General features: G+C 48.1%; 1 protein-coding gene across 1 annotated transcript in view; it reads right to left on the bottom strand.

The window, feature by feature from the left end:
• The window catches only part of TRRAP (transformation/transcription domain-associated protein), a 241,741-nt gene extending 221,826 nt beyond the window's left edge, over nucleotides 1-19,915 (bottom strand). Inside the window, exons 1-13 of the mRNA XM_015418766.1 lie at nucleotides 19,851-19,915; nucleotides 16,497-16,659; nucleotides 13,832-13,881; nucleotides 12,314-12,424; nucleotides 9,233-9,337; nucleotides 6,774-6,887; nucleotides 6,291-6,311; nucleotides 4,498-4,623; nucleotides 3,581-3,658; nucleotides 2,933-3,021; nucleotides 1,905-2,001; nucleotides 864-1,002; nucleotides 572-650 (exon numbers count right to left, since the gene is read on the bottom strand). Coding sequence (XP_015274252.1) covers nucleotides 572-650; nucleotides 864-1,002; nucleotides 1,905-2,001; nucleotides 2,933-3,021; nucleotides 3,581-3,658; nucleotides 4,498-4,623; nucleotides 6,291-6,311; nucleotides 6,774-6,887; nucleotides 9,233-9,337; nucleotides 12,314-12,424; nucleotides 13,832-13,881; nucleotides 16,497-16,596 — 1,109 coding nt within the window. The 5' untranslated portion in view covers nucleotides 16,597-16,659; nucleotides 19,851-19,915. The remainder of the gene's footprint in view (nucleotides 1-571; nucleotides 651-863; nucleotides 1,003-1,904; nucleotides 2,002-2,932; nucleotides 3,022-3,580; nucleotides 3,659-4,497; nucleotides 4,624-6,290; nucleotides 6,312-6,773; nucleotides 6,888-9,232; nucleotides 9,338-12,313; nucleotides 12,425-13,831; nucleotides 13,882-16,496; nucleotides 16,660-19,850) is intronic.
• Between the last annotated feature and the right edge of the window lie 350 nt (nucleotides 19,916-20,265).

Raw genomic sequence — 20,265 nt, forward strand, 5'->3', positions numbered from 1 at the left:
TGTGACAGAGTGTTGGACTGGATGGGCCATTGGCCTGATCCAACATTGGCTTCTCCTATGTTCTTATGTTCATCTCCGGCATCTCCAGTAAAAAGGAAGAGGCAGGAGGAGATGTGAAAGACCTCAGCCTTGAGACCCTGGAGAGCTGCTGCCGGTCTGAGTAGACAATACTGACCTTGACGGACCAAGGGCAGCTTCAAGTGTTCGTCTGTCCATAAGAACGAGCCAACCCGGATTTACTTTGCAATGGGAACCTAGGGACTCATACCTGGATAAGTGTGGGGGTTTTATCAAACTCTCAGTTGTACATGTGTTGACTCTAACATGAGAATTACTCAAGGCAAATACAAGGAACGATCAAGTATACAGATTCTGTGTACGTTCACTGTCGCTTGTGAACAGGACTAAGCCCCTTTTGCCTTCTTGTTCAGTCAATATATTAACCAGCTAATTGAAGGTGAATATGAAGTCCTAATTAAAGACTCTTAACGCACCCAGTACATATCCCCACGAACCTACAGCGCCCCGCTTGGGTAAAGGGCTCAGCCCAACCACCCATTTCAGTACGCACCTCAGGGTTTCCCGTGCGGTGTATCCCAAGCCTATCAGTATGGATTCGTCGAACAATTTGTCCATGCATGGAATAAACTCTGAAATTTTTTTAAAAAAGAAAAGTTACAAGAGAACTCGGTCATAAGGGAAGGCAAGGAGCTCACCATGAACGATGAAGGCAGCCCAAACTTCACAATGAGCTAACTTTTATGCCAGATGTACCCAATGGCACATGATTTCTTAAGCCAGTTCTCCCGACAACGTACCTATTTTTTTTATTTTAAAAAAGTGAAATGTAAACGTTAACGTACGGCTCCTTAAGTCCGTGGTGAGAATGTGCTTGGCGGCAATGAGAAGCTCCTTCCTCAGGTGAGCCGTTTCTGCCGGGCAGTTCGACAACAGCTGTAACATTCCCTTCACCATCTGCTGAGAATACTTGGCCACCAGCTCCTGGCAGGGACAAAAATAAATCCAGATTGGAGTGGGTGAGTGGATGGATGGACGGACAGACAGACAATGGTTGGTTGGGTAGATAGATGATAGACGACAGATAGACGACAGATAGATAGACGACAGATAGATAGATAGACAGACAGACAGACAGACAGACAATGGTTAGACGACAGATAGACAGACAGACAGACAGACAGACAATGGTTACTTGGGATAGACAGATGATAGATAGACAGACGGACACAATAGAGAGATTTGACTTAAAATTTATACAAAATGATGAGCTGGTAGGGGCACAATCCACCTAACAGTAAGTTACCAAACTTACCACCTTCCCCTGTACAAAGCCCAGGCTACATGAGCTGCACTCCCCATCAACAATTATCGCCTTGTTGCCCCATTTCTCCTCAAGGTAGCTAGGACAGCTTCACTGACTGGCTTGGGGGGGGGGGGCAATAATCCTCAGTCCCAAACACTACAAAACCATCTCCCAGAGGGACTTTAAAAGCTGAGGCTCACAGCTGAAGCATCCACCAGTCCCTCTGAGGGTGGTTATCTCAAGGCACGTACCACCTGCCCACCACAAGCCCTAACAGCCTTGCCCGTTTGCCAGAAACATGGGACGTGTGCCCCACTTGAGAACAATAGTCAAAAAAGCCACACGTGGCATGTCAGAGAGCCCTAGGTGACTCCCTGATGTTTAAAGAGAAGACTTTTCTATTCCCCCTCCTCAGCACCCCACAGGTTCCCAGAGGGACCCCTGTTTGCATTGTCCGTAATTCGCAGAATACACCCAAGTCAAGTTCTACACCTTTCTTCTCACTCTGATGATTTAGGCTACACAGCCTCAACCAGAACACTGACTTGAAAAACAGTTGCCAAAAACCCCCATGACTTACCTGATAAATCCTTATGATGTAAGCCAAGAACGACAACGTTTTGATCTGCGCAGCGATGAAATCAGCATACAGTTCCTTGTTGTAAAGTTTGTGCTGCCTGGAAATGGAGCGGCACAACATGAAGGTGCATGAAACTGCCTTATGCTCAATCAGACCTTTGGCCCATCAAGGTCAGTATTGTCTACTCTGACTGAAGCAACTCTCCAGGGTCGCAGGTGAAGGTTTTTCATATCACCTCCTGCCTGTTCCTTTTTAACTGGTGGAGGCAGGGATTGAACCGGGGACCTTCTCCACCCCAAGCAGATGCTCTACCACTGAGCCATGGCTCCATGTCGACATTTCACAGTATGGTCTCTCTTTTTAAAATAAATTTACTCATAGATGCTGCCACACTGCATGTGTCATGAAACGCGAGACTTACCTTATTGCATGTGTCATGAAATGCAAGACTTATTTTATTGCATGTGTCATGAAACACGAGACTCATCTAATTCCCAGAAAAAGCCCTCCCGTCAGGGGAGGAAGAAAAATGAGTTATGGGCCCAACAGGTATTAGACACAGTCAATTTCACACACATGTCAAGTTATGTAAACAAGGGGACAGAAGACTTTCAAGTGACAACACACAGACCTGAAATTAAGCATGATGCCAGAGGGATAAAGAATTTACCCCGTGTGAAATTGCATACGCAACGAACACCCAGCATCTTGTTTAAACCAGGCTGCTTACTCACACGAAGCAGGTACATGTACTCAATCTACGTACACAGCAGCTTTAGATGTATTAGAATGCTTAGGCCACAATACATCTGTTTGTCTTTAAGAGCCACAAAACACAAAGGCTCCTAGTCATTCTAGCTGCAAAAGATTACACAAGATTTAAACACCCACCCACCCCCAATTTCTCACTAGTAATTAATCGCATTTGGGAGAAGAAGTATTTGTAATGCATTTATTTTTCGAAAAAAAAGACACCCAGCAAAAGTAAATCAGGGCGTTCCCAAATATATTTTGTTCCAGAATGTTACCTCGCTTGCGTGGACACCTGAATAATAATCGTGTTCATGATCAAAGGCACAAATTCGGCCACCACGCTGTGAATGTTCAGCTTGTAAAGCTGGAAGACACAAAACGAGGGCCGACATCAACAACTCCAAATCATTTGTCTTGGTTCAAAGTAATGAGAGTGTATTTATTTCCATCACCTTGTATTCCCGCCCTCCCCGCAAGCAGGCTCAGAGCGGATCACAATGACAAATCCACAATAGGAGTTAAAACATTCCTCAATAAATAGTTAAAACAAAGCTATAAACTAATTTTACAGGCCCTGCGGGACTGTAATAGGGTCCCACAGGGCCCTGATCTCTAGCAGGAGAATATTCCACCAGGCCAGTTCCAGAGCAGAAAAAACCCTGGCCCTGGTCAAGGCTAAGCAGAGGTCCTTTGGGCCGGGGACAGCCCACAAATGTTTAAAAAGTTACCTTCCCCTCCACTTAATACCCCAGGTGAACAATGTGGTGTTCTGTTGGAGGAGACAGAGGAGGGATTTGGGCTGCAATGCCAAGGACTCCTTCCTAGGAGTAAGCCCCACTGGACAACATGGAACTTGCTTCTGAGTAGACCTGCTCTGGCTCACTCCCTTAGATGTCAGGATGCTCCAAGCTGCCCGTACTCACCTGATACATCAGGACAACAATGATCGGCAGCTCAGCCAACACTTTCAAGGAGAGAGAGCCCCTGGGAATTATGGAATGCTGTGCGGGGAAAATTAAGATTCTGTTTCATAAATTCTGCCGATTCTGGTTCATAAATATTATATACATGTCTGGCAAGAATGAACATTCTTCCATCAGCAGATGTGGAGGGCAGATATAAAAGGGTATCATACTCTTAATAGAACATGCAGATGCTCATATGATAAAATTGAAGCCATCGAACATGATTATGGAGGGCCCTATATATTCAACGAGTTGAGGGATAATTTAGGCACCCCTTTACTTAAAGATACGGTATTGCTAAATGTGGGAGCCCGGCTGCCACGGCGACTATTGGATACAAACGATCGTGTCACCCTCTCAGTGGCAAAATTCATACGTGCGATAATCAAATATAAGATAAATGATACTAAGGTCTTTTAAAATATATTTTTGGTTCTAATTTCTGCATAAGGTGATAGCCGTAGGAGCAGTACTAGATAGATGATAAGCAACTCCTAGATGGAAGAGAGAGAGAGAGACAGAGAGACAGAGAGAAAGATAGGAAAGACAGACAGACAATATTATGTACAGAAAGCCTTTCCCCCACACCCCGCTTTAGGAAGCTCAGAGCTCCTTACAACAGTCTCCCAATGGTCTTCCCATCCAAATACACATTATTACACGTACCCAGGGGTCATTTTGTAGAAAAAGAGCTAGGGGGACTCATTAGCATAACTCATTAGCATATGCCACACCCCCTGACATCACCGGAAGTGTGTCCTCCCCACAGCCGGTGGCGACCTCCAGCGGGCACCAGCAGGGAGCTCCAGGCCCCGCCCTCCCGCACCTCACCCGGGGGGATGGCGTCCCCCCCCCCAAATGACCCCTGCACGTACCGTTCTCGTTTCGCCATCATCCCGTTCCGGATTTACTTTCACAACAATGGTGGTGATCATGCCGACCATTTCTGGGGTTGGAACTGTGTTCTCCGGCACCACTTGTGGGTTCTCGAAGTATCGATTCTACAGCAAGAGGCAGGAGGGAGTTAAGGACTAAATACACTTTCTTACAATGCCATCCTAAGCAGAGTTATGCTGCTCGATAGACTGCTGAAGTCGAGGGGGCTTAGAAAGGTGTCACTCTGATCTGGCCAAAAAACCCTCCCTATATGAGCCCCCTCGCAATATTGGGGGGGGGGGAGAAGACGGATTCTGTTTGTTGAATCTATTCTGACGATGCCGAGGCAAGGGAAACAGAAATGTCACCTAGCGATCTCACGAGCTAGATCGGGGGTCCCCAGCCTTTTTAAGCCGAAGAGGAGGAGGAGGAGGAGGAGGAGGAGGAGGAGATTGGATGTAGACCCCACCTTTTCACTACTCAAAGGTGTCTCAGAGTGGCTTACAAACTCCTTTCCCTTCCCCTCCCCACAACAGACACCCTGTGAGGGAGGTGGGACTGAGAGAGCTCTTGACAGAAACTGCCCTTTTTCAAGAACAGCTCTTATCAGAACCACGGCTTGCCCAAGGTCATCCAGCCAGGTGCAAATGGAGGAGTAGGGAATCAAACCCGGTTCTCCCAGATTAGAGTCCGCGCACTTAACCACTTCACCAAACTGTGGTCACCTTCGGAATTCTGATACAGCGTGGCGGGCGCAGCCACAAAATGGCTGCCACTAGAGGTGGAGCCAGCCACAAAACTGTTCCCAAATTTACCTTCAGTCACGCAGAGAAGATTTTTCTGTTGTGGTGGCAGCTGCTGCCAAAGCAACATAAAAAAAAACCCTGCACAGCCAATCAGAAGCCTTGGTAGGCAAAGGCCCTACCTGGCCCCAGCCACTTTCTAAAAACACTTGGTGGGCGCCAGGAGAGGTGTTGTCGAGCGCCCGGGCACCAGGTTGGGGACCCCCAAATGCCCCTTTGTTGAGGAAGAGCCATAAGGAGGGGCTGGCCACAGACAGAGCGAATGAACCCATGGTTCAGAAGATCAGGAACATGGCATCCCGAGGCGTCAGGCTGGGGACCTCTGAGCTAGATGGTAACTGAGCTTTTATCAACACTCAGGCTTAACGGGAAAGGATCGGAAACGTGAGAGCACTGCATCCGTGGCAGGTTTCGCCATGCCTGTCAGACACACGGGAGGCAAAGGACCACATGCCTTTCAGCAGAGAAAAGGGAATAGCCACCCCCGCTTGAGGTATTCCTTTGATGGATCCAAGATCTCCCCCAAAAAAATTTCACATGAAGAAGAGAAGAAGAGAAGATTGGATTTATACCCCGCCCTTCACTTAGAGTCTCAGAACGGCTTACAAACTCCTTTCACTTCCCCTCCCCACAACAGACACCCTGTGAGGTAGCTCCATGACAAGAGCTCTGAGAGAACTGCCATTGAGAGAACAGCTCTGAGAGAACTTGTCACTGACCCAAGTGAGGGTGGGGAGTGGGGAAATCAAACCCAGTTCTCCCAGATCAGAGTCCTCAGCGTAACCCAGTGGATTTTTAAACTTTTTATCTGACAACAGCAGGTGCCCGTGTTGTACCACAACCCTATATTTCCAAACATTCAGGCAGTGGGGGAGGGCTGCTGTTCAAGAAACTCGAGGCCAACATCCAACCTCCACCCCACCCTGTGGGAACTTGTGGCAGGGTCCCACATTAACTTCATCTGAAAACACACAATAATGATAATGCACCAAAAAAGCAGGGATTTCATACTACTAACTCTGTATTTAGTATTTATTTGTTCTATAGTTTCATACACTGCCTCGTCTCCTCCGATTTACGATGGTTAACAAAGTAACTCCAGCTAGCAAGGATGCGATGCATCACGACTGCAAGATGCACAAATTGAAAAGCACACAGACTTAAAAATAGGAAGACTACAGATTTTCACACGTGCTGAATAATCCACTTCCAATGCACTTTAGCAAGAGTTTTCAGGCAGACATTGCCATTTCACACAATTAAATCCAGTTGCAAAGTGCACTGAAAGTGGATTGAAAGTGCATTGTTCAGTGCGTGTTAAAGTGCCGTAAAAAGCATGTTGAGTTAAAAAGCAACCACTCTGAATTAAAAGGTAAGTATGAACTGTTTCCATGACATTTATAGGGCTAAACACATGGCAGCGTGCAGCGGAGGGGGGGCTGAAAAGATATGGGGTAGTTTCACATTGTCACTTTATTTGGTTTTAAGGGTAAAAAGTTTACCTCCTGCGTGATTGGCGGCCGGAACTGTTTGTGCAGTTCTATAATTATCCGCAGACAAATCAGGACGTTTTCCTCATTTTCAGTCTAGAATAGAGGTGGGGGAGAACACAAGATTTATTAGATCAGGATTGAATTCCTGCCCTGCCCTGGATAGCCCAGGCAAGAATGATCTCTTCAGATCTCGGAAGCTAAGCAGTGCTGACACTGCCAAGTATTTGGATGGGAGACCTCCAAAGAATACCACGGCCAGGAGGAAGAGGCAGGCTATCAAGCCTCTTCTCTAAACATCCTTCACGCCCCGGTAGGAGTCACCAGAGGTCGCCATGACTTCCAGGCACGGGGGCACACACACACATACACACACAATGCAAAAAAAACCCAACCCAAAAAAATAAATTCCCAACCACCCACACCAATTAAGAAATTATTTCATGCCTCTAGAAGGCAAAGTTTGTTTTCAGCTACGCTTAACATCATGACAATTGATGGGCTTTCACATGGAACAGGACAGGAGACCGGTTGTCTGTTGCTCCAGAAAGCAAAACTTGATCTAATTGGCTGAAACGACAGGGCCGGTTTCAGCATGTGGAGCATCAGGAGAAACATTGTGAATGGTAAAATGGACAACGGAACCAATTACATATGAAGGTGGTGCGACTAGATTAGATTCTAGCAGCACCTTAAGGTAAAGGTTTCCCTTTCTCGAAAGCCAGTCGAATCTGACTCTAGGGGTTGGTGCTCATCTCCATTTCCAAGCTGAAGAGCCAGTACTGTCTGAAGACGTTTCCGTGATCACGTGGCCGGCTGTCAGGTAGCCCTGTCATGGCATTGGTATGAGGGGTGATTCTCTCCTCCGCTTTCCCAGCGCCTCTCTCCCCAGCAACTGCACGCTATCATGGCTTTGACCTTCCCGTTCCCAGCTGTGATGAGACGGCTGGGAACCTTAACTGCTAACTTGCTTTGTTTTTTCTGCTTGCTCTTGCTGCATGTGCCAAATGTAACCATTGGCTTTTGCTACTGGGGGGGGGGTAGTTCGAATTTACTATAAGTCAGGGGCCATTATACTACAGGTCATTCTTGACACAAGCTGTCTATTCGTTCTTTAGTTATGGACTACCAATAAAACCACTTATCTTCTCAAGAAGCCTGAGTGTGTGTGGTGTGACCTTGCTAAGGTATTTGACACCGGCATGACTAGACACCAAGGCGAACGGAACGCTGTTACCTTCCCACCGAAGTGATACCTATGTATCTACTTTGAATTTCTTGCTTTTGAACTGCTAGGTTGTCAGGAGCTGGGGCCAGAGACGGGAGCTCACGCCGTCATGTGGCACTAGGGTCTCGAACTGCTGAGCTACCGACATTCCGGTCTGCAGTTCAGCATCTTAACCTCTGAGCCACCATGGCCCCTAGCAGCACATTAGAGACCAAAAGCTTAGGAACTCTCAAAAGCTCTTCTCCCGAAAATCGAGTTGGCTTCTAAGGTGCTGCTGGATCCAGCACTGCTACTGCAGACCAACACACCTGTGCACCTGAAACTATTTCCACAGGGGAACAGGGGACAGGGGATCTTCAACCAGAGGCTGGAGAGCCAGCTGGACCAGGTGACCTCTGAAACCCTTCCATCTCTAGGACTGTAACTATTTGGCCAGTATTGCTATGATTGTAGACTTCACCCTTAGTCGGATCAGTTCTTCTGTTATACATACATACAAAAAATAAGTGCATGAGGTTGCCGTCACACATGCCAGGAAAAACGGGGGGGGGGGGGGGGGACAAGGAGAAGCAAGACTATTTCTTCGGGAGGAATTTGACCCACAGTTGCACAATCACACCTCCCTTTGAAGCTGCGGGCGCAGTCCGTCAGTGCATCATCAGACGCAACTGCGGGTCTTTCTTTGGTGCCTTTCCCCTCCATGTGCTTAACTGAGGATCGATGAATCACACCTCCACACTGAGGGCTCCCTATGGAGTTTGCAATGATGCGCATAATGCAAGGGGGGGGGAACAATGGCACGTGGTCGGGATGGCCTGATCAAACCATCCTTACGCCATGAGAGCGTGCTGGAGAGATCAGACACGGGAAAGTCCATCCATGACCCATCACACCCCGTTCACTACTGCGTTTTCCCCGGTGTCTTTTAACTCCGCTTCTGCAGCAGAGCAGAACGGGTTGCCGACAGCTGCGGGGCACTTCCCAGATGTTGTTGTCTGATTGCGCCGTTTAAATCCACTCGGCATACTCACCTATGTCAGGTCTAATTGTGCGTATGATCGCAGCCGAGAGTATCAATACATCACAATGATGCTTAAATCAGTTTCCCTGCCCTTCCAGTTATCTTTCCAGCAAAGAAGCTGGAAATACAGGGAAATCTATCCCCCCCCTCCAAAAAAAAACTGCAAATATTTAGTGTCTTAAGGTACGATACCTCTAGAAATCTGAACATCACAGAGAGAATATTTTTGGTGTGTGGACGAAGGTGTTCATTTGTTGGTATTCGGTGGATTATTTCCAGAACAAGTTTCCTCAGTTGCTAGGGAGACAAAAAATATTGTTTTGAGACAACAAAATTATAGGTATAGGTACAAGCATGTAAAATTGTACAACCATTCCCTGGTGAGATCCATTTATTAACGCTCAGTCAAAATGCCAATACATGCAACAATTAGTGGTCCTTCCAGTTTTCAAACTATTGTGAGCAAAATGTCTAGAAAATCATGCCTTATCTTTCGCTTTTTGCTTCTGACATTTATATTCCTTCAGTTACAAGAAAAGGAACAATTAATAGATGTTAACATATATGTGTCCTGAACAGTGTTCCCTCTAAGCTGGGTTAGTAAGACCTCACACTTTTTAGCCTCCAGCTCACAGATTTTTGTCTTAGCTCAGGAAGCAAACTAATTGATGCAGTAGCCAAATCGCTCGCTCACCACTTGAATGCCAGTAGCTCACAAAGTAGAATTTTTGCTCACAAGACTCCACAGCTTAGAGGGAGCATTGGTCCTGACCAATGCTCCCTCTAAACTGTCAAGTCTTGTGAGCAAAATTCTAGTTTGTGAGCTACTGCCATTAAAGTGGTGAGCGAGCGATTTGGCTGCTGCATCAATTTGTTTGCTCTGGAGCCATCCTTCCCGAGAGGAGATAAAAATGTGTGAGCCGGAGGCTAAAAAACTGTGAGCAAGTTCACAACCAACTCAGCTTAGAGGGAACACTGGTCCTGACCTAGATGGCCCAGACTACCCCAACCCCATCAGATCTTGGAAGCTAAGCAGGGTTGACCTTTGCTAGTATTTGGATGGGCGATCTCCAAGGAATACCAGGGTCATGAGGTAGAGCCAGGCAACAGCAAACCACCTCTGAAACAGTTCCTGCCTCAAAAAAGTCTAGCTCGCCACCTAGTGGTGCATAAGGCTAAAAGAGCTAGAACTTCTGTCTGCCAGATAATTTTAGCATCTCCTGGCTATACTACACACACTGCCATATGGTAATAACAACCCCCCTCATTACAGGGCCGGGACATCCCAAGGCCCAGGAATCAGAAGCCACCAGCAGCCAGAAGGGATGGCTTAAAATGGAGCACCAACTACATCTAGGAAGCTGCCCTACTATCAATCTCTGTTAAGTAAAAATCATATTATATTGTAAAACCTGGCAATAGTAGAGGTCCATCATTCTCAATGAGCATCTCCCTTATAAATAAAAGCCGAATGGTGGTGGCACTTCTCTACAACATTCCACACGCTCCAAAATCAGTTCGCTCTCTGACCTGTCATTCAGAGGGTCTCCCTATCCACTGGCTGCTTGCCTGAGTCCTGCCTCCAACATTCTAAACATTTTGCTGTTCCTCTCCCCCCCATAGCCAGTCAGAACACAGAGGTTATTTGCATATACAGCCTCATTGGCCTTTGCCTCGGAACACAGAGGTCGTTTGCATATGCGACTTGATTGGCTTTTGCCTCTAACATTCTAAACAGTTTGCTGTTCTGAGGTAAAATGTGTCCAATCTCCAGATGAGGGCTGGAGATCACTCAGAATTACAACTGCTTTCCAGATGGCAGAGATCAGTTCCCCTGGAGAAAATGGTGGGCTCTGTATCCTTATATGCTGCTGAGGTGGCCCCCGTATGACAGCCAATGTGCCGTAGCAGTCAGGGCTTCAGAGCACGGGAGAGGCTGCAGGTGTGTGGGGGGTGGAAAGCTGAAGAGTGAGGGGGAAATAAAGGTAGGTTGATGATTGGCTGGGAAGGAGATAGGGTTGCCAACTCCAGGTGGGAAATTCCTGGAGATGTGAGGGATGGAGCCTGGAGAGGGTGAAGTTTCAGGAGGCGTGGGACCTCAGACAGGTACAAAGCGATAGACTCCACCCTCCAAACCAACTATTCCCTTCTGGGGAACCATCATTGCCAATCTCCAGGTGAGGGTGGAGATCACTCAAAATTACAACTCTTCTTTAGGTAGCAGAGATCAGTTCCTCTGGAGAAAATGGTGGACTCAGTGTCATTATACCCTGCTGAGGTCGTCACAGCAAATTAACACTGAGTGTCCAAGGCCGGGGCACCCGCCCAGAGCCTCTTTCTAGAGGCCGTTGTATTTATTTCCACAACGGGCCTTTTTCCTAGTCCGGATATAAACTCATTTCGTCCCAATCTTCCTCAGGAGTAATCCTATAGTAATGAAGGTATCAGCCTCTTGCTACAGGTCAATGGTCTGTTTATAAAGGAGCAAGCCAGTCTTGTCTTCTTTCAATAGGTGCAAAAGCCTCCTGTACTATGCTGGTTTATCAAGAGCTCTCCATGAACACTGTATATATAGTACAGTAGTAGCAACCAGTCCTCTTCTCTCCCCGCCTAGAAACCTTCAATTTTAAATTGGCTGGCAAAATGCTCCTCTATAAACACTTGAACATGGAGCCAGAAGTAAGTTTTAAAAAAATTAAAAATTGAATAATTCAAATTATAAATTAATATGAAAAGTTTGTATAATATTCCATTCAGCTTCATGTTGCTTATTCATTTAAATACCATGGGTTATTTTTCAGAATTATTTGAAAAATATAAAGAAGAAATTAAAGATTGGGTTGCTCTTAAACAGAACATTGACCTGTAGCAAGAGGCTGACACCTTCATTACTTTTATTTATAAGGGAGATTCTTACTTAACATGTGTTGCCATCTATATCACAGTGTTTGTGTGTTTCTGCATTTCCTATACCTGTGATCCCTTCTTGGTTTTTTCTGCTTCTACCGTCAATCTCTAGCTGCTGCCAAAGTTTCTGACACTGCAGTCTTACAAAGAGGTACGACGCTGTGGGCACACTAACTTACAATGGACTTGGACAACCGTAACTATGCTGAAGATTGCACGCTCTGACCACTACACCACGCAGGCTAACCATCTTCTTCATGCTTTGCATCGCACACATCCATACCACACATCCATACTGCTATGTTACTTTGAAGACTGTAACAGACCTAAACGCACATGTATAATTTGCAAGATTTAACCATGTACCTGTGCTGGTTTTTCCTGTAGAAACTGAACTTCTCCGTCCTGAAGGAAAGTAAGAAACCGAGGGATGATGTGTTCCAGGAACGTGGAATACTGAGGGGACGATGTCACATTCTAGAAAGAAGAAGAGAAGAGATTCGATTTATACCCTGCCCTTCACTCAGAGTCAGAGCGGTTTACAAACTCCTTTCCCTTCCCCTACCCACAACAGACACCCTGTGAGCAATGTTCCCTCTAAGCTGTCGAGTCTTGTGAGCAAAACTTCTACTTTGTGAGCCACTGGCATTAAAGTTCTGAGCAAGTGATTTGGCTGCTGCATCCATTAGTTTGCTCTGGAACCCTCCTTCCTGAGCGAAGGCAAAAATCTGTGAGCTGGAGGCTAAAAAACTGTGAGCTAGCTCACACCAACTCAGCTTAGAGGGAACACTGCCTGTGAGGTAGGTGGGGCTGAGTGAGCTCTTTCCAGAACTGTCTTTGAGAGAACAGCTCTGAAAGAACTATGACTTGCCCAAGATCATCCAGCAGCTGCAAGTGGAGGAGTGGGGAATCAAACCCGGATTAGAGTCCGCACACTTAACCACTACACCAAACTGGAAAGAAAAGGCTTTTAAGTAAAGAAACGCTTTCATCCTGCAGAATGATATGAAAAATTTCTCTCCCAACTATTTTCCTTTTAAAAGGGCTCCGTCAGCTTACAAAAAGGGGAAAACATGAGAAGAAACTGCATTAAAGTGAGATAAAATAAGCAGAAGGGCTCCAGCATCAAGGGATGTCATCATAAGAACATCAGAAGAGCCCTGCTGGATCAGAGCAATGAGGGTCCATCTAGACCAGCATCCCGTCTCACACAGGGGCCAACCAATTCATCCAGAGGGCCAACCACAGGGCAGAGAGGCCAAGGCCTTCCCTTGATCAGAACATCAGATGAGCTGGATCAGACCAGTGGTCCATCCAGTCCAGCATCCCGTCTCACACAGCGGCCAACCAGTTTCTCTGGGCAGTCAACCAGTCCTTAGAGGCCGAGGCCTTCCCCTGCTGTTGCCTCCTGGCTCTGGGACTCAGAGGATTAGTGCCTCTAAACGTGGAGGTTTCCCTCAGCCATTATGGCTAGTAGGCATTGATACTTATCCTCCATGAATCTATCTCATCCCCTTCTAAAGCTGTTTTTTTCCTGTGGCCCTCACTACATCCTCTAGCAGTGATTTCCACATTTCAATCACTCTCTGTGTAAAGTAGTCTTTCCTTTTGTCTGCTCTGAGCCTACTGCCCATCAGCTTGATTGAATGCCCTTGATTTCTAGTATTTGGGGAAGGAAGAAAAAGTTCTCTTTGTCAACTCTCTCCACCCCATGCATAACTATATAAACCTTGTGTGTCCCCCCCCCGCCAGTCATCCTAGTTACACCCTTCCATGTCCATGGGCTTCAAAGGGTCCCCCTGAACCGGAGACATTTCGCATGCCACCAAGCCACAGTCCTTCCGGGAACCACCCCAATCCTTAGATCAGACAAATGGTCGATACCTCAAAGTTTTCACTGACTTCTTGCATCATCTTCAACTTGGTTTCATCCGCTACGGAAGGAGAGCAAAAACAAATAACCCAACAAGTAAAAAACGTTCAGGAACGATTAAGCAAAAACAGTGATTGGACGCAAAGAAGCAATCAGATCTTATCAGTTCGGCTCTCACGACCCCCAAAACTGTAAGTATCTGTGAAATCGCAACTTCTCAGTCACACAAGCCAGGATTCTCAATCACACATCTTTATACATGCACACACACACACACACACACACACACACACACACACACAAGGTTTTTTGAATAGGGTTCAAGAAAACAGTATTCATCATTTTGCTTCTTTGTAACGGGGGGGCTCACGCGGCTTACAGGAGTGTGATGCAGAAATTTGATTTGATTTATATACCGCCCTCCCCGGACGGACTCAGGGCGGTGTACAATTAAAATAATACAATGATATTACTCTTGATGGCAAACTGTGGGTTGAAAACCAAAGCCGTCCTGGGGCACGTACACACCCTCCGCCTCCACGATGCGAATTCTCCCCTTCCCTTGTAGGCCTTTGTCACATTCGCACCTACACTAGCCACAGTCAACAATGATTATGTCTCCTCCTAATCAGGATTCACAAACTCTGCAGACTCTAATCAGAGACAACCACACTTGGGCATCACTGTGGAATGTTGGACTAGATCTGGGAGGCCCACACGGGAATCCCCGCTCTGCCATGGAAGCAAACTGAGCGATCCTGGCCGAGTCACACACCCTCAGCCTAACCTGCCTCACAGGGCATCGGTGCAGATGACAAACATGGGAATCAGGGGGGCGAAAGCGTGCATCCCGAGACTGGCTCCCCATTTCTGAGTCAGAGCCTGACAAGGACCCAACGTTATTTTAAGACCGGGGGGGGGGGCGTGTCAGCCTGACTATAGCAGCAGAAAAGGGCAAGAGTCCAGTGGCACCTTGAAGACTGACAAAATTTGCGACGGGAGAGGAGCATTCGTGAGTCGCTGCCCGCTTCTTCGGATCTGAAGCGGTGAGTGGCGACCAATGCTCCCTTTAAGCTGTGGAGTCTTGTGAGCAAAAATTCTACTTTGTGAGTGAGCGATTTGGCTACTGGATAAATTAGTTTGCTCTGGAGCCGTCCTTCCTGAGCTAAGGCAAAAATGTGTGAGCCGGAGGCTAAGAAACTGTGAGTTAGCTCACAATAACTCAGCTTAGAGGGAACACTGGTGGCAACTCACAAAGGCTCCTCCCCTGCCGCAGATGTTGTTGGTCTTTAAGGTGCTGCTGGACTCTGGCTCTTTTTAGCTCCAACATTTATCTATTTACTGCATTGACACAGCACCTTTCTCCTCAACGGGGACCCAAAGTGATCTAGAATCATAGAATCACAGAGTCGGAAGGGGCCAGACAGGCCATCGAGTCCGAACCCCCTGCTCAATGCAGGACCAGCCGAGAGCATCCCTGACGAGGGTTTGTCCAGCCGCTGCTTCAAGACTGCCAGCGAGGGCATGAACTGTGTATACAACCGGAGCAGAAAGTAAAAAGAACATAGTGGGTGCAATCATACGAACTGTAAGCGATGGCATACAGGCAATTGCAGCACGGAGCAAAGCGGCGCGATCACACAGGAACGTCTGCCCAGCGTCCTGTAGTTGTCAGTGTACCATTCCATAGTACCACAGGAGCATAGTAAAAAACCACCACGAAAAGTCCACTAGCATCCGGAAACCACAGGGCGCGTGCGGGAGTATGATGGCGCAAACGCGCTTCATTTCGGCCCGGGGCAAACAGCCTTGCTTCCCCCCCAGATTATATTGCGTGTGACCGCAGCCAATAAGAACATTGATAGAAATACGTGCAAAACTTTAAATCAACATTATAAGGTGTAGAAACTTATTTGTGTTTAGAGAGAAAAATTTAAGAGATACTTAATGGTTAGATTCTCCTATTTTATGTCTGTGTTGTAGTTTTGTTTTGTCTTGGTTTTTGTTTGTTTGGTTATTTGTTGTTACAAAATAAAAGTAAAATGTTTTTTAAAAAAAGACTGCCAGGGAGGGGGAGCTCACCACCTCCCCACCATTGAACAACTCTTAACCGGAAAAAAGTTCTTCCTAATATCCAGCCGGTACCTTCCTGCCCTTAATCTAAACCCATGATTGCGGCTCCTGTCCTCTGCTGCCCACAGGAAGAGCTCCCTGCTCTCCTCTAAGTGACACAGCCCTTCAAAGACTTCAAGAGAGCAATCACGCTCCCCCCCCCTCCTCTTCTCCAGACTGAACATTCCCAAGTCCCTCAGCCTTTTCTCACAAGGCCTGGTCTCCAGGCTTAATATTGTTCTTCTTCTCAGGAAGCAATTTTTCTCCAGGCCAATTTGGCTAGGGATACTGGAGGGTTTTTTTGTCATCTTCTGGGCATGGAACAGGAGGTATTTGTGAATTTCCTGCATTATGCAGGGGGGTTGGACTAGATGACCCTTCCAACTCTATGATTCTCTCCTCCATCATATCCTCACAACAGCCCTGTGAGGTAGGTTAGGCTGAGAGCACGTGGATGGCCCAAGGTCACCCAGCAAGCATCCACAGCACAAACTGGGGTCTCCCATTGCCAAAGCCAGTAACCCAGCCCCCGGATACTGAGATAAACACCCCAAATAGACTTACGCGTATTGACATCCGTTAGGGCCGCCACGAACTGGAGATATTTTTTCATTAACGTGGTCTGGTCAACCACAGTGGGCCCTTGCGTCGAAACGAATGCCATTTCTCTTTGGACTCTATCCGGCACTCGAGATAAATGGATCAGCGATCACAAATATGAGCCCACCTGTCCAAAAGAAAAAACAAAACATAAAACATAGGATGACTTTAACAGTATCATATAAGTCTAGCACATACAGTGGGTCCCCAAGATCAGATTAGATCTATATCCTTTCATGCCCCTTACCCGTGCATCAAGAAATATATAGGTGTGCATGCGGCCCACCGTACACAGCCCTAAACTTCACAATCCCCGCACCTCCATCTTGTGATGTACAGATCATGGGCTACAGGCTTACATATTACAGTCCCTTTTGAATGAACATGGTGTACTGGTTGCAGGATCAGATTAGGATCTGGAGACCCAGGTTCGAATCCTGACTCACGGAAACCTGCTGCGTGACCCAGAGCCGGCTAATCCCTTGGCCTTATTATTATTATTATTATTATTACATTCAATTTATATACCGCTCTAACCTAACAGGTCTCTGAGCGGTTTCCAGATTCCCCTAACTAGGGCCACATTGTGTAGGGTAGTGTCTGCCTATCAGCACCCAGGGCTTGTTGTTTATCTGGCGTCTTTTTTTTCCAGCGGGCTTTGGGTGTCGGCGTCCTTCTGGTGTCCCCTCCTTGGAGCAGGTCTTTTTCCGGGCAGCTGCCTCCGGCAGGCCTTGCCCCGGCGCGCGGCCCCACATTGGCCGCAGCTCCAGCTAATGTCCTCAATGGCTCCGCCACGCCGCACGTCACCGCGGTCTCCAAGCCTCCGCCTCTCCAGGCTCCGCCTCCAACGTCGCTCCACTGGGACGCCAGGAACCGCTCGCCGACCACTCCGCTGCTTCGCTCCGCTGCTGTCGCTGATGCCTCAACCCCACAAGGAGGAGGGTGCCCCCCGCCACCTAGGGGCAGGTACCCAATTTATCTACTTGCCATTTCTAGTGCTTTCGAACCGCTGGGTGGGAGGGAGCTGGGACTAGGGCCAGGAGCTCTCCCCGGCATGGCTGCTCGTTGATGTTACTTGCAGGCGTTCTTACTGCCTGCGCCACCGCTCCTAAGTGACCTCATTTATTAATTTTATTCTATTTGTATCCCGCCGTCCCCGCATAGGAGGATCAGGGCGGGTTCCATCATACATAGTATACAAAAACAGTTAAAACCGATTAAAATATATCAGGTAAAATATACAGAGCCTCTAACCAGGGCCTCAACAGATAAGGCAGTTGAGGTTCCAAGTGGTTATTCAGATCTGACTCACTGAAGCACTGGAGGGGAGGCCCAATAAAGTGTGGATGCCCGCTGCCTCAGCTAAAAGCCTGGTGGAAGAGCTCCGTCTCGCAGGCCCTACGGAACTGTAAAAGGTCTCACAGGGCCCTGATCTCATATGGGAGCTCATTCCAGCAGGTAGGGGCCAAGGACAAGGCGGCCCTGGCCCTAGACAAGGCAAGATGGATATCCCTGGGGCTGGGGTCCACCAGGAGATGTTGGTTTGCTGATCGTAGGGTCCTACGGGGCTCACACGGTTGTTACTGTGAGGATAAAATGGAGGAGAGGGGGGGACATGTTCCATGGCACTTTGGGCCCCTACTGGGGAGAAAAATGGGTATAATAAATATCTAAATAAAACTAGACTTGCAAAGGTAAGATCCAAAATGGAGGGGGATCAGAAGAGGGTGACAAAATCCTGACCAACCCCTATGCTAAGGAAGCAGGGGTGTGCTCTACGGGGTGGTTCCAGAAAGAAGAAAGAGAGCTCGCGCTCGATCTTAGGACCAAAGCACAATGGAAATGCTCACCTAGAACTCACCCGGATGTTATCCCCCACCCATCCTCTGGATAGTCTCCTGGGAAACTTCAAGGACAGGGGCTTACCTTACAGGGGCAGTTCTGGAAAAAAAGGAAAGCGCTGGAGCTAGAGAACTGGGGGGAGGCAGGGCAGAGAAATTGAATTGGTAGAATTTGTTGCCACGGGATGTGGTTGTGGCCGCCAGCTTGGAAAGCTTTACAAGGGGAAGGGAGAAATTCTTGGAGAATGGCTACCATTCGTGATGGTTATCCAGTTTGGCCAGAGATCCTGGAGGGTTTGGGGGAGGGGTTGCCACCTTCTGGCCATGGAGCAGGGATCACTGGGTGTGTGTGGGGGGGGAAGGAATTTGTGAATGTCCTGCATTGTGCAGGGGGTTGGACTAGATGACCCTGGAAAGTCCCCTTCCAAATCTATGATTCTACTCCCTCCAGGACCAGAGGCAATACACCGCTTTAGATCAATTGCTGGAGAGCACAGGCAGGAGGATGCCATTGCAGTCATTCTACTCGTGGGTTTCTCGGACGTGGTCAGCCACTGTGCAAACAGAATGTTGGACGTGATCGGCCTTTGGTCTGATCCAGCAGGGCCGCTCTTATGAACAAAATAACAAGAAACTAATCTATCATTATTTAATTAAGCACACTGGCATGCAGTTTGGTGTTGTGGTTTGGTGTAATGGTAAAGAGTGGCAGACTCTAATCTGGGAGAAACGGGTTTGATTCCCCACTCCTCCACTTGCAGCTGCTGGATGACCTTGGGTCAGTTACAAGTTCTTTCAAAGCTGTTCTCTCAAGAGCAAACTAATTTATGCAGGAGCCAAATCGCTCACTCAGAGGAAAGTTTAGACGGAGACTTGCACCAAACTGAACTTTTAAATATTTTTAAAAGAAATTTTGTAGAAGAGGTTCTGGAACGTTGTTCAGGCGCATTCCCGGGGGAACTGATCTTGGTCCTCGGGAGAACAACTGTTAACAGCAGGGGATCTCCAGGTGTCACCTGGAGGTTGGCGACCCTATAAATCGTTTACTGCACATTTGGTGGTCGCTGCATTAAAATACCTTGAGCCTCAATTGGGGGGGATTATAAATAACATTTAATAAACAAACATAATAACATAATAGCAGACTCGACGACCCCCCGCCCCTTTCCACCAGCCTCCTCTGGGCTTACTCGCTCCCCACAGCAAGGTAAAGTGTCACTAAGCCCCGCCCCCTCCCTGGCCACGCCCACATCCCACCACATCCTATCGAAATTCCCCTCGGAAGACCCTTCCAAGCAGGGGGGAACGCCCCCTTATCAGCATAGCCCCGCCCCTCTCATCTGTATGGCCCCCGCCCCTCCCGCTTCCCCCCCCCCTCAGCGGCGCAGAGAAAGAGGAAAGGGGGGTGTTAAACCGGGCCACGCCTCCTTTTTTCCCCTTCGCCCCCCAACCGCGGCTCTCCTCCTCGCCCCCTCACCTGCCCAGGCCGCTCCGGTCGCCCCATTCCCTCCTTTGTCGCTTCACCAGCCCCGCAGCGGCCACTTCGGCGCATGGGCAAATCGTCCCTACCCGCCTCCCTCCTCAGGCCGGGCCGCGGCGGAAGCGCGAGGCGTCACTTCCGGTCCCCCTCCTCCCTCGAGGTAAAGGCTTCCCGTTCGACTTCGGAGCTCGCGACGCCAGAGCGAGTCCCGCCAAAGGGAAAGAGCGGCCGAGAGTTTCCGGTTTATTTCCGGAAGTCGGTGATCGGTGCTGCTCTAGGCTTTCCCCTTTGCATGCTCTCCCGCGCCTAGTAACGGAGATCCATCTGTCAATCAGCGCATCTGTAGCGGCTAACCTTCTCCTTGCGGGGAGCATGCAGCACAATTCCAGGCTGGCCCGGGGCGGGGGGGGAT

Source organism: Gekko japonicus, unplaced genomic scaffold (genome assembly GCF_001447785.1).
Source record: "Gekko japonicus isolate JY-2015 unplaced genomic scaffold, Gekko_japonicus_V1.1 scaffold982, whole genome shotgun sequence".
In the NCBI taxonomy this organism is placed as follows: domain Eukaryota; kingdom Metazoa; phylum Chordata; class Lepidosauria; order Squamata; family Gekkonidae; genus Gekko; species Gekko japonicus.